Source organism: Schistocerca gregaria, chromosome 1 (assembly GCF_023897955.1).
Source record: "Schistocerca gregaria isolate iqSchGreg1 chromosome 1, iqSchGreg1.2, whole genome shotgun sequence".
Taxonomy (NCBI): Eukaryota; Metazoa; Arthropoda; class Insecta; order Orthoptera; family Acrididae; genus Schistocerca; species Schistocerca gregaria.
Window position 1 is genome coordinate 434,987,964 of NC_064920.1, and position 14,217 is coordinate 435,002,180.

Here is a 14,217-nt window from a genome sequence, read left to right on the forward strand (position 1 = left end):
GCTACGGAGGCCCTTGCAATCATTCAACAAGTGTTTGGGGGACAGAGCATGAGTTGTATGCATTTGTTTCAGTGGCATGTTCGGTTCAGGGGACAGAGCATGAGTTGTATGCATTTGTCTCAGTGGCATGCTCGGTTCAGGGCCGGCCATACAGACATCGAAGATGATGCTTACACTGGAAGGCCCGTTAGCCGCACAACGCCAGACATAGTTGCCAAACTTCAACAACTGCTTGGTGTGAATCGACGCTGAACCATTCAAGACCGTGCAGATGAAGTGGGTATTGGTTATGGGACATATCAATGAATGTTGACTGATCAATTGGACATGCATCGTGTCGCCGCAAAATTTGTGTCAAGGATCTTGACTGCCGGTCAGAAGGCACAGCGTGTTGAAGTGTGCACGGAGCTTCGTCAGACTGCATCTGATGATCCAACCCTCTTGTCACGCGTTATCACCAGTGACAAGAGCTGGATTTATGGTTATGACCTAGAGACAAAGCAACAATCATCCCAGTGGAAGAACCCAGGCTCTCCAAGACCCAAAAAAGTGAGACAGGTGAAGAGCATGATCATCGTTTTCTTTGATACCAAGGAAATTGTGCACAAAGAGCTCATCCCACACAACCAAACAGTGAATTCCACGTACTAATGTGACGTTTAGCGACGGCTCCATGAAAATGTGCGGCAACGGTGGCCCAAACTTTGGCTTCAAGGGAACTGGCTGCTGCATCACAGCAACACGCCCTGTCACACGTCCTTGCTCACCAGGACCTTTTTGGCAAAAAACATGACGGTTGTACCCCACCCACCGTACTTGCCAGATTTGGCACCTTGCAACTTTGCGCTGTTCCCAAAACTGAAACTCAAGGTGAAAGGCCATTGGTTCGACACTCTAGAGAGAATTCAAGAAGCATCACTGGCAGTGATAAACACCCTCAAAGAACAGGACTCCCAGAAAATGTCTGACCAGTGGCAGAAGCACTAGGACTGGTGTGTACATGTGGATGGGAACTACTTCGAGGGTGCTGGTGACCATTAGTCCAAAGGTAAGATTTTCAACAGATGGTAGCACCAGTCTCAAAAATTTTGGATAGCACCTCGTACACTATGCAAAACAAAAATGTTGTACAATAAATTTAAATTACTGGTAAAATGGCTATACTGCCAGAAAATTTTATTTTACAAGCTTTATCAATGGCAGTATTTTATATGTTATTGGGTGGTCTATGGGAAACTTAACTGTGATACTATACTCAACATATAAACCATTATGAAACAGTGTTCACATACTTTGATTCAAATTTCAAAATTGGAAAAAAAGATTTTGTATCCTGATAGAGATACATAGCAAATGAGACACACAAAGCCCTATTATATTAACAAGAATTTTAGCTTCTGAAGATAGAAGAAGATGAATTATTCATGAATGCATTTGGTGAAATAAATCTCTTCATTTTGTAAATGAGAAAACAATGAATGATCATCTCAAAGAACGATATCTTTTCAAGAAAATATACAAGGTTATTCATTTTGTGCTCAAGGATTTTAGGAGAAGACTGCCTTAGAACTACTAGATAAACAGAGAATAGACACAATCAGTGAATGGAGCATCTCTTCAAGTTTTTAATTCACACTGCAGGAGTTTAATGTGGGCACTTTTTGTGATGAGGCAAATGTCAATATGTGTTTGCAATTCATTGAAGTCACGGCTACAATGGCCCCAGAAGGTGCAACAACATTTGTCTGTTCACTGGGTTGTGTGTATGTAGGTATGAATTAATTTAATGTGATAATGTGGAGTAGATGATGTGTCTACATGTTCTGGCTTGCCTGCTCCCTAGCAGCACACAAACTACACCACGGCACATATTACACATAGAAATTTGGAGAGATGCTGTACCCACTGATACATGCCATATTTCTGTATGTCTCATAATTGTTGTGCAGTTGTCTGCTGAAACCCTGGAGACGCTTACAAATAATTGTATGTTTAAAGCCTTGTCCTTTCCTATGATTTGCATGACAATCGTTCTGCATAAACTGATGTCATTTTAAACTAAAAGTGCATGATATTGCTGACAGCTAAATATCTGAAGCATTTTCTTTAAATTCTAGCTGATTTTAGAGAGCTTCATCATATCAACGCATATTGTAATATAGGGGGTGATCAAAAAGTTCCCATTTGAAGGCCATGCAGTCTAGAATCGGTATGCCACTCAGGTAAATCATTGTGAGCATTGAGATGCCATCCAAACAATGCAACGCCAGGTTGAAGCTACCCATTTGGTAACATACCAAGGCCTGATACATGAAGAAATCCATAACCGTCTGCTGTGCATTCTCGTACAATAGGAATCATCAACCCTTCAAGACCTTTCTCAAGGGGCTGAAGGCGTGATACTCATATGGGAGGAGATCTACAGGGTGGGTGCTTACGTCTCTCTCGCTTTTGATGGCGTAACTTCTGTCATATGACATTTGTAAAATTGAAATGTGTCTTGTTATGAAGCAGCAGCACATTCTTCATAAATGCACAAATGCACTTTCTTCATTCTCCAACAGATGTCAACCAGTGTTTGTCTTTTGGCAGCCAAAAAGAGAATAACAGCATTTTGGTTCTTTTTGGAAGCATTTGGTAACAATGTACCATAGTTCATGTTTCAACATTTACCACATGCACATTGGAAAGATATGAACACCACACTAATACCTTGCTTATGTGTCGGTTCTTATACAATATGTGATCAAAAGTACCCATACAAAAACATATGTTTTTCATATTAGGTGTATTGTGCTGGCACCTACTACCAGGTACTCGATATTAGCAACCTCAGTAGTCATTAGACATTGTGAGAGAGCAGAATGAGGCACTCTGCGGAACTCACAGACTTCGAATGTGGTCAGGTGATTGAGTGTCACTTGTGTCATATGTCTATACGAGAGATTTCCACACTCCTAAGCATCCCCAACTCCACTGTTTCCAATGTGATAGTGAAATGGAAAAGTGAAGGGACACAAACAGTACAAAAGCATATAGGCTGACCTTGTCTGTTGACTGACAGAGACCGCCGACAGTTGAAGTTGGTCATAATGTGTAATACGCAGACATCTATCCAGACCTTCATACAGGAATTCGAAACTGCATCAGGATCCACTGCAAGTACTGCGGGATGTGGGAAAACTTGGATTTCATGGTCAAGCGGCTGCTCATAAACCACACATTATGCCGGTAAATGCCAAATGACGCGTTTCTTAGTGTAAGGAGCGTAAACTTGGATGATTGAACAGTAGAAAAAAAATGTTGCGTCGAGTGACGAATCACGGTACACAATGTGGCGATCTGATGACAGGTTGTGGATATGGCGAATGCCTGGTGAAAGACGTCAGCCAGTACAGTAAAATTCTGAGGTGGTGGTGTCATGGAGTGGTCTTGTTTGTCATGGAGGGAGCTTGCACCCCTTGTAGTTTTGTGTGGTACTGTTACAACACAGGCCTACATTGATGTTTTAAGCACCTTCTTGCTTCTCACTGTCGAAGAGCAATTCAGGGATGGTGACTGCATCTTTCAACAAGATCGAGCCTGCAGGGCATGTGGTGGAGTGGTTACATGACAATAACACCCCTGTAATGGAATGGCCTGCACAGGGTCCTGACCTGAATCCTATAGAATACCTATGGGATGTTTTGGAATGCCGACTTTGTGCCAGGCCTCACTGACCGACATCGACACCTCTCCTCAGTGAAGCACTCCGTGAAGAATGGGCTGCCTTTCCCCAAGAAACCTTCCACCACCTGATTGAACGTATGCCTGAGAGAGTGGAAGCTGTCATCAACAGGTAAGGGTGGGCCAACACCATACTGAATTCCAGCATTACCAACAGACGGCCCCACGAACTTTTAAGTCATTTCCAGCCAGGTGTCCGGATACTTTAGATCACATAGTGAACACCTGTATTGGAGTTGTGCTATGTTGCACATATGCTGTGGCAACAACGTTTAACAGAGACTTTTTGATCCCTTCCTATTTGTTTAGAGTGTTTTTAAAAAAGATCACCGTGTCTAAGAGAGCAGCAATTGCATGAAGGATGAAAGAAGTACACATCACGCTTTAGTGAGGAATGTCTTATTTTAAAGACAAATGAGAAAACACAAATATAGGAAGAGGAGGGAGGGGACAGAAACAGTGAAATCTGAGCAGGTATCCCAAACATTTGGACACAGATAAGCATATAGTACAGGACGTAATGCAATGCAGAAAAGTAAATATTTCCTACACAGGTCCAGAAAAAGTTGCCTAAAATAAGTGACTAGTATTTAATGCTTCTGGCATATTTGTTGTGTTAGTTACTTAAATTCTTACCTTCCACTCATCAAAACCCTAACTGAAACTGCTGTGTTATGTGCCTTACAAGAATGCAGCCGAGTGACATCCTCGGCAACCGCTGATATTTCAATAAGCCATCTTCGTGACACACACACTATCTCTACAACATCACAAGTTACCGAAAGTGATATTAATAATTAACAAGTAAAGCAGTGTTAACTCTGTCCCTCTACTGTTTGACCAAGAAGTAGCAGGAACCAAAACAGTTTTTCAGCAAAAACGTCCATCTCTATTTATGAGGTCACTTGCCATTTTAGTATCAAAATGCTTTCTCAATAACACCATCCCAATAGCTGGAAAAACATCCCAGCACCTTCAAGCTGTTTGGCAATAGTAGATTTTCTGAGTATCTGTCAGTATGTATAATGCTTTTGCTTGGTACACCATCCCTCCATGGTCCTGATGGTCTGACCAATATACGACACGCCACGGCTCTATGGAGTATGGCTAACACACTCATTACACAAACGAAGATCACCCTTTATGGACCTTTTAAATGTCATAACCTTAGACGATGGTTGAGAAACACATTTTACATAATATTTTTGCAGAATGCAACAATCCCTTTGGAAATGTTTCCTGCATAAGAGTCAAGGGCCATAGACTTTGGTACCACCTCATTATTATTGTCACTCACCTGACTCACACTAAGTCAATAGTGCAACATGCATTTGCGTGAGTTATTTGAACATTTTACACACTGGGAGGAACTCATTTCACACAATTTAACATTCATTGAAATTACTTATATAATTTTGACAAACATGATACTTACTAAAACTGCTCCATTTTTTCTTCATATTCTTTCTTCTGGGCAGCCGCCATATCAATATATTTCTGCTTTTTCTTTGCTGGCAGCTTATTGTAAAGTTCAGCAATGTATTTAGACACATTTGTCTGAAAGCAAAAAAAACCATTAACATAGCTAATATTTTCATTGCAAACTCTGTAAAAGCAAAGCATAAGGTCCTAGTATTAAACACACCATTTCAAGGCCAGGGTTATCTTTTGCAACTTTGTCTTTTTTTTCTAAATAGAAAAGCATGTATGTCGACAGAGGTCTTCGAGGCAAGTCTGGGTGGCGATTCTGTTAACAAAAACAGTAAATGAATTGGTTGCAGTTATAAAGATCATAGCCCTGGCTGATAAGAGTAAGGAATACTTTCTTTTTACCTGTCGTTGGCTTCGATAAAAATGTGTCCATGGTTTTGAAACCCATGATTTTGCATCTTCCAACAATTCCTTCAAAATTCGAAACCTTCTTAGGCGTTTCTGAATTTTAAACCACACCTCCTTACATTCGCCAGCAGAATAATTACCGAAGCTAATCTAAAATAAAATGTATGAATTATCTATTCATTAATTAAAAAGAGTTATTAACAGCGATATCAAAGTAAATTTGTTTCTATAAAAGCATAATCTAATTTACATACCTCATCCCAGTTTAGTTTCTCTGCTCGGGAATCATAACGCAAATTATCCTTAGCGGGGATGTTATTTTCCATTCGTTTCATTAATTCCATTAAATCTGCTTCTGGCCAATCGGGAATATCTACAGCAAAGAACAAGTGCTTGAAAACAAGCAACAAAAACTAACAGAAGCCAAGATTGAGATAATGAGTTACATTCACGTCAACTATAAAAAATACATGCTTCCCATGCCAACACTGTCTACATTTGCATATCACATTCCTCATATGTTTGGCGTATTTTGCACTTGACATTGATACAATTATTAGTCAGTACTTTCCCTAGATACATGTCATTCACTACAAGAGTTCTGAGAAAAAAAGAAGAAAATGATGATGATCAGTTCTGTGCGTGTCTGACATATTGTTCTTTAGTGTCTATACTAAAACTGCTTAAGGGCCCAAACTCCTCAGTCAGCCTATTATATATGTGAGTTTCACAATTTTTTTTTTTTTTTTTGGGGGGGGGGGGGGGGGAGGGCAAACTAATAAAGCAATCAATGTAGATTTTTTTGCACATTATTTATTGATTCTTAGACAACATTTTCTGATTGTTTAAAAACATTTAGTCATAATTAAAGCCCCCATACTAGGAGCTAAATTTGCACTGTCCAAAATGAGATGTGTGCCCATGATGGACGTTCCTATCTGCAGGAGAGGGGAGGAGGGATGGGAGACTTAAATCTATAGGATACTGCGCATGGAGCAATAGCACAGTTTCTTTTAAATTTGGCAAAATAATAAAATAACTGACATTTGAAACAAAGATGTAGATTTGTCGTGAGTTTTTGGTCACATTTTTTGCAATAAGTAATCAATCAATTAAAATAAAAAAGCCCATTATTCCCTGTAGACATTCAGCCAAATGTAAGGAAGCTATCTTTATTAGTGTGCCTGCAATTCATTCTGTCAGTGAAATCGATGCATTTCAAGCTGATGGAATGGATTGTGGGCGCACTAATAAAGATGCTTTTCTGAAAGATGGCCGAGTTACTCCTCTAGCATGTCCACAAGGTGTTAGTGGCTAATATTGATTTTAATTTATTCATTAGGTACTGCAAAAAATGTGACCAAAAACTCACAATAAAACTACATCTTCATTTCAAATGTCTGACATTACATTATTTTGTCAATTTTTTTTAATCTGTGCTGTTACTCTGTGTGTAATATCCTATAGATTAAGAATTTATTATTATTATTATTATTATTATTATTATTATTTCAGATAACCTTTGCAGACTGCACGACTCTAGCCATGGACATGCATCAGTTTGGATAGAGCAAATTTAATTCCACAGGTGGGGGTTTAATGAAGACTAAATTTCTTTAACAAATCGGAACATGTGTCTAAGAACCACCAAACAATGTGCAACAAGATTTACATTGATTGCTTCATTAAGAGAAGTGTGGTAGTGTGGTTAAGGACTATTATAATTTAAAACAAACAAAAAGGTAAAATATTTTCACACACACACACACACACACACACACACACACACACACACACACACACACACTTTTACCAAAGGAAGTGGAAACAAGTTTTCACTTTTTCTCATGTTGTGATAGGTCTATTAAGGACTGCTGACTGCAAGTGCACAATACAATTAGGTGTGACATCGATCTTGCCAAGATAAGTACAGTTAAATTAGGGCACATACCAAAAGAAACATTTGTATCACAACAAAATGATTTACAATGTTTGCTCAACATTTAGAATAAAACATGAAGCCCATCATAATACACATTTAGAAAGAGTAGTCATCTTTCAAGAACAGAACAAATCAATGTGTTGCCTCCAGCACATATTTTTTTTATTTATTTAACATGCAGCATACCACTGATGTCATTTTCCAATATGTTTGAGAAGGTGATGTATTCTAGAAGAGTATCCCCACCTGAGTGACAATAAAAGCCTCAGTAAACCACAGTTTGGATTTCAGAAGAGTTGCTCTACACATAATGCAATTTACACATTCACTGACCCAATTTTATAAGTGTTAAATAACAAAATAGCACTAGTTGGCATTTTCTGTGGCTTTTGACTATGAATCACAGTATTCTCTTACGTAAACTGAGGTTCTGTTGAACTGATGGTATGGCCAACCAATGGAAGACGTCATATCGAACACAAAGAATGCAGAAAGTTGTACTTAATAATTCGACCAATGTCGTCATCAGAGGAGGTTCTTCTGACTGGGGGAAAAAAATCACATATGGGGTTTCACGGGATTCCACCAAGCCTCAATCATAGGTCTGACAATGTTCCTTATACATGTAAATAATATCCCATTTAATATACATTAAGCAGATGTAGTTATTTTTGTGGATGACAATAGTACTGTAATCAATCTAAGCAAACACACAGCAACAGATGAAATGGTAAACAAGGTTCTTAAAACTGTCATTACCTAATTTTCTGTGAATGATCTCACTCTCAATTTTAAAAGTACACAACATATTCAGTTCCAGATGTACTGCACCAATGATAAGTGTAACACATGTTGAGAAAACAATAAAAAGGGTGGAAACTTCAAAAATTTTCAGTGTCAATGTTAATGATAATTCGAAGTGGAAAAGCACATTTTGGAACTTCTGTAACCATTTAATTCTGAGACATTTATACTTAGAATCATTGTAAATCTCAGGGAGAGAAAAACCAGTAGTTTGATGTATTTTACATATTTTCATTCAACAGTGTCTTATGGAATAACGTTCTGGGGTAATTCATCTTTAAGAAAGAAAGTTTTCATTGCTCAAAAACATGCTGTATGAGTAATGTGTGGTGCTCAACCACAATCATCGTGTAAACGTCTAAGTAGTTGAGAATTTTGACAATCACTTCACAGTATATTTATTGCCTCATGAAGTTTGTTGTAAACAATCAAGTGCAGTTCAAAAGGGACAATGATGTACATAATTACAATATCAGAAGAAAAAATGGCATTCATTACTCCACATTAAGGTGGTCTGCAGCACAAAAAGGTATGAACAATGTTCGAACTAAAATTGTTGATCACTTACTACGTGATATAAAATGGCTTACAGACAGCAAAATAAAATTTACAAATGAACTGAAAAAGTTTAACTTCTATTCGGTGAAAGAATTTCTATTACAGTAATGTGTAAAAGGTGGTAGGTAGGAATTACTAACTCACACTGCACTATGAAAAGGAGGAACTCCAACATGTCATAAATTAAAAAAAAAAAAACTTTTAAATGTAAAGCATGCAGTCATATTTACTATTTAATTTGTGTTGAGAATGTAAAATGACTTGTTCCACATCATTAAGATTTATCATGAGAATGATGAATGTTAACATGAAACTAACATAGAAAATCTCACATGATTATATACCAACACAGATAAAACAATAAATTAAAAACAAAACTATATATAACATTAAACAATCAAAAGGACATGAAGCATAAGAGTCATAAACAAGGAGTCACATTTTTCATGTATTAAATTGTCTTGTGTCACTGTGAAGGAGTTAAGCCACTGGCCAGAGAATGAATCATAAAGGATTTTGCTATAATGTAGCAGATGCTTTTGTCTATTGACATCATATTGTCATTCCAGTGATGTTCTCTTTACCCAATAGTGTAACAAATCAACATATTTACTTTCCTTTGTTCTTATGCTGTTGAGGCTGGTCCATATTTTTCAGTACAAATGAAAACCCGAAATTTGTCTTTGACGCAACAGAGATTGTAGGGCACCTTTACAAGAGGATTGTTGTCATTGTTTTTTCCATGTTTTGGTGATGGCACGGAACACAGAACCTAGTCTGTCGATTTTCACACTTTTGGACACTTGTTGACCTCGGAGCCAAGGACTTTTGTCTATTCTATGACAAGCGCATCATTCCAGTGCATCTGGAGTGCACAAATGCACTGGGAGCCAATAGGCAGGTTCAGACTTTATTGTCTCAGATATTACACATTAGGTGTGGTTTAAGTTCTATGTTGACTTCCTTTAAATGGACACTACTGAGACACACTGATTTACTATATCCCACAGCACAGTTTACAGAATCTAACCTTAGATTTGGAAAGTATAGGCTTGTCATAATACAGAATTTTTGCAGAAGATAATTCCCAGCTCCAACTTTCACAGCAGTATGTAACCTACAGCTTAAACTTCTAGCCAAGGTCAAACATGTCAACCAGATACTGTCCATCTACCCTGCACAGCATGAAGTATAAGTTGCTGGAAAGGAGAATTTATGACGATATAGGCCCTCTCATGTTGAATAAACTCCCGTCAAGAAAGTTAGTTTTCAACAAAAACAGAAGTTATACAGACATGGTACTCAAAATGACAATCTACTGTCTGTAGGTGAAAATAAAAGGAGAATGTGCATGACAGGACTGCGCTGCAAGTTATGACATATTTGCACTAGAATGGTATGTGCCATTCTACAAGTCTTCTTAATGTAATTGCATCAATACTGTGTGACTGCCTTGTTTTCACACATCTGACATAAATCTATCAAATCATCATGCTTTTTCAATATAGTGATACTTCCACAACGAGAACAGTCCGATTTTTCCCTTGCATCACTATGGTATCAGTAGCTGCTGATCTTCTGGGTTTTAATTGCTTGTTATTTACCAAGCAATACCCAAATATGATTTTTTAAGAGTTTGTGCTGTCATCATCTTTATCATTGTTATCTTTGGAGTTCATCTCACCTAAGTTTATGATAATTTCACCTATGGAGTCATTTATTAATTTATCTTTTTCCCAAAACATAGTTTTTATTTTAATTTCATATTCTTTGAAAGTTTCCCAGTCAGCTGCATTTATAGATGCAATTTCACTGTCACTTCTTGCACCATCTCTTGAGAAATGTCCCCTTTTATGTTCTGCTCCTGTACATTTCTTTTCACTTTCGCCCAGGCCATCTATGGTATTCAGTTCATGGTGTAAAGAGAGAACTATGTGACCATGAAATTTAATTAATTAATCTCAGTGGTACCTCTTTTCTGGCCTTTTAAACTCTTGAATCAAATCAAAAAAATCAAACTTCATGTTTTCACTATGTGATCATCATTATCACAGGCCTTTGAGGCCTACAGCAGAAGAACAATAGGAAAAAAACTTACAAACACAAAACCCCAATAAAAGGAACGCCTGTCACCCACAAGAGAGAAGGTATTTGCTGCAGATGGCACTCCATCTTTCCCAGTCTCTAGCATCATCCTCCACTGCCACTGATTCCACTTGTTGAAGGATCATCATCACTCGATCCTTCCAACACGTTCTTGGGTGTCCTCTCAGGCGTTTTTCCGTGGGGTGAGAGTAGAGGATTCGCTAAGGGAGGGATCCATCTTCTCGTAAGATGTGGCCAGACCATTATAGTCACCTCTATCCCAATATTGGCCCAACGTGTGGCTTTCCAAACCTCTGGTACAGGTCTTCTTTCTTTCTCCTTTCCCATTTACCTTCCATGTTATTGTAGACAGGTCCATAGATCTTCACAAGTACCTTTCTTTCAAATGCACATATTGAATCTTCTGTCATTGCTGATGTTGCCCAAGTTTCACAACCATATAAAAGTACTGGCCTCATCAGTGTCGTGTACAGATGGACTTTGTTCTTCTGAGATATCAGGTGAGATTTAAAAAGATTGTTCAGAATAAAGAACACGCAATTAGCACTCGTTATGCATTGATATGCTTCTTTCATCACTCACTTTTGTTGGTTAATACTGAGCCCGGGTACTTGAACTCTCAATTCGTTCGAAGGTATGCCCATCTACAACAATGGAAAAAGGGAGAACTCAATGACGTGATACTCCAAGATATTTAGTTTTGTCCTCGTTGACCTCTAGCCCAATATCCTTTGCAGTTTGGAGGAATTGGCAAGTATCAGCACACATTTCCTCTAGAGTGTCACCAAGGATCACAATATCATCAGCAAATGCAGAATTGTGTCTGCTTGAACTATCTCCATTTCCCTGGTGCGGCAAGTGTCACGGCTTACTTTTTCCAAGGCCAAGTTGAATAATATTTGCAAAAACAGACATAATGTCTTATGGGACAACAGCAATCAGTGAAATTATAATGTTACTTAAAAACCGTCTTGATTGCAAATATTTTTATTCATATGATCGGTTTCGGTTCATTCAGAACCATCTTGTAAAAATAATGATACTAATTTACTATTTCACGGAAGCAAATCTTTTTCATCCTATCTAATCAACATCAAATGTACCAGAACGTACCTGATGTTTCAGTTACAGGAGTAACCCGTCCAAATCTAGCAGTTTTCACATGCTACGTCACATAAAATTGGTTGGCAGAGTGCACGTCATTTATATTAATTATAACACTATTACCGACAGGTGGCGTCTGGTACATTTGTTACATTCCATTTGCACATACTATATTCAGTAGATCTTTTTTTATTAATTAAAAATACTTAATTAAAATATGTAGATGTCAAGGTTAAAATCTGTACTTGTCAGCATTAATAAAAAACAGTAAAATTATCATTTTTATACGATCTAAAAAACATAGGGCGATTTATATATCTATGGTGATGGTGCGCACTTGTTTTCCTCTACAGTCTGCTTCCGTATTTCCTGCCATTTCGGTGTTGTGCCGCGGTCCGTTCAGTCGTCTGATGTCCATCGCCGCGGGCAAGAGGGCCACACAGGAGGGCCCCGTCAACGACGCCAGGCACTGCACGCGTCTTCCGGCTTCTCCACCGCGCACCATCTCTCATCCCTTGGGCTGGATCTCCACACGCAACAGTTGTCATCTTAGTAGGTCGTCATAAATGCTAAAATAGGCGTTATGATTGAATTCGCTTTGCTCGTTGAGGATTAAATCCGGATCTTTATTTTTGTGGGTGTATATTTCAATATCTTCCAAAATGTTAAGAAATCGTCCCTTATGGGCTCTATGCAGGATGTCTAAATTGTGTTCAATGTTCGTGACTGAGTGCTTTGTCGCAGCCATATGCGCCCCAAAAGCTGTTTTGTTTTGAGAGTAGGTGTGCTCCCTGAATCTGGTTTCAAAGTTCCTACCAGTCTGCCCTATATATTGTTTACAACAGTCATTACATTTGATCTTATATACACCTGAATCCTGAAATTTATTCCTACTATTACATATTCTATGCCGGAGCTTCAATTTTAACGTGTTATTTGTTCAGAACCCTATTTTAACGTCGGATTTACGAAAGCATCTTTCAATTTTATCTGTAATTCTCCCATTGTAAGTGAGAGCTACATATTTTTTCTTGTTGTTCCTCTTAACTGCTACTTGACTTCCTTTTATTTGTTCCATTTGCCTCTTCTTTATATTCCTATAAATATTCATCACCTGCTTACACGTAACATGTATGTGACGTAGCATGTGACGTAGCATGTGAAAACTGCTGGATTTGGATGGGTTACTCATGTAACTGAAATATCAGGTACGCTCTGGTACATTTGATGTTGATTAGATAGGATGAAAAAGATTTGCTTCCGTGAAATAGTAAATTAGTATCATTATTTTTACAGATCTGAAGATGGTTCTGAATGAACCAAAACCGGTCATATGAATAAAAATATTTGCAATCAAGACGGTTTTTAAGTAACATTGAATAATATTGGTACCAATTGATCTCCTTGTCTCAATCCATTTTAGATAGTGAAAGTTGAGCATAGCTGGTTGCCAAGTTCCTCTAACATTTCCTGTAATGTAAAGTGGTCAATGCTGTCATAAGCTTGCCAAAAATCAATGAAGAATAGGTGTAGTTCATGATTAAACTCATCAAATTTTTCTATCAGCTGCCTCGAAGTAAATATGTGGTCAATGGTAGACCGTCTGGGGATGAACCCTCATTGATATGTGCCTAAAATTCCTTCAGCCAGTGCTTTCATTCGGTTCAGCAGCAGAGTTGTAAAGACTTAGTATCCAATTTCAAGAAGTGAAATTCCTCAATAGCTGGGTACTTGGGTAGCATCACCATTCTTCAAAATGGGACATATAATTACTCCCTTCCATTCTTCAGGAATTATTCCCACTGCCCAGATGGTGGATATTAATCATTTCAATGCAGCCATCGGTAGTTGGCCTCCCAAGCAAAGCATCTCAGCTGTGACACCACTACATCTGGGGCCTTGTTGTTCACGAGTAGTTTTAGGACAACACTGATTTCTTCCTCTGATGGTTCAGGGACGTCTACTCTGTCAAAACAGGCTCCTGCCTGAGTTGTCACTGTCAGTGGAAAGCCCCAGTTTAATAGTTTCTCAAAATGTTTTTAAATAGGTTTGGCTGCTCTTCTGACAGTACCAGTTCACCTGTCTTATTCATTAGAACCAATGCACGTTGCTGGTAGACACATCTGGCAAATCTTGAG

At 38.3% G+C, this 14,217-nt stretch overlaps 1 protein-coding gene across 4 annotated transcripts in view; it reads right to left on the reverse strand.

The window, feature by feature from the left end:
* LOC126351205 (nucleolar transcription factor 1-A-like) overlaps nt 1–14,217 on the reverse strand; it is a 210,454-nt gene that overhangs the window by 84,269 nt on the left and 111,968 nt on the right. For all 4 annotated transcript variants that reach the window (XM_050002583.1, XM_050002584.1, XM_050002586.1 and 1 more), the window contains 4 exons: nt 5,820–5,938; nt 5,560–5,715; nt 5,372–5,473; nt 5,162–5,283 (listed from right to left, as the gene is read on the reverse strand). In XM_050002583.1, the coding sequence (XP_049858540.1) occupies nt 5,162–5,283; nt 5,372–5,473; nt 5,560–5,715; nt 5,820–5,938 (499 nt within the window). The remainder of the gene's footprint in view (nt 1–5,161; nt 5,284–5,371; nt 5,474–5,559; nt 5,716–5,819; nt 5,939–14,217) is intronic.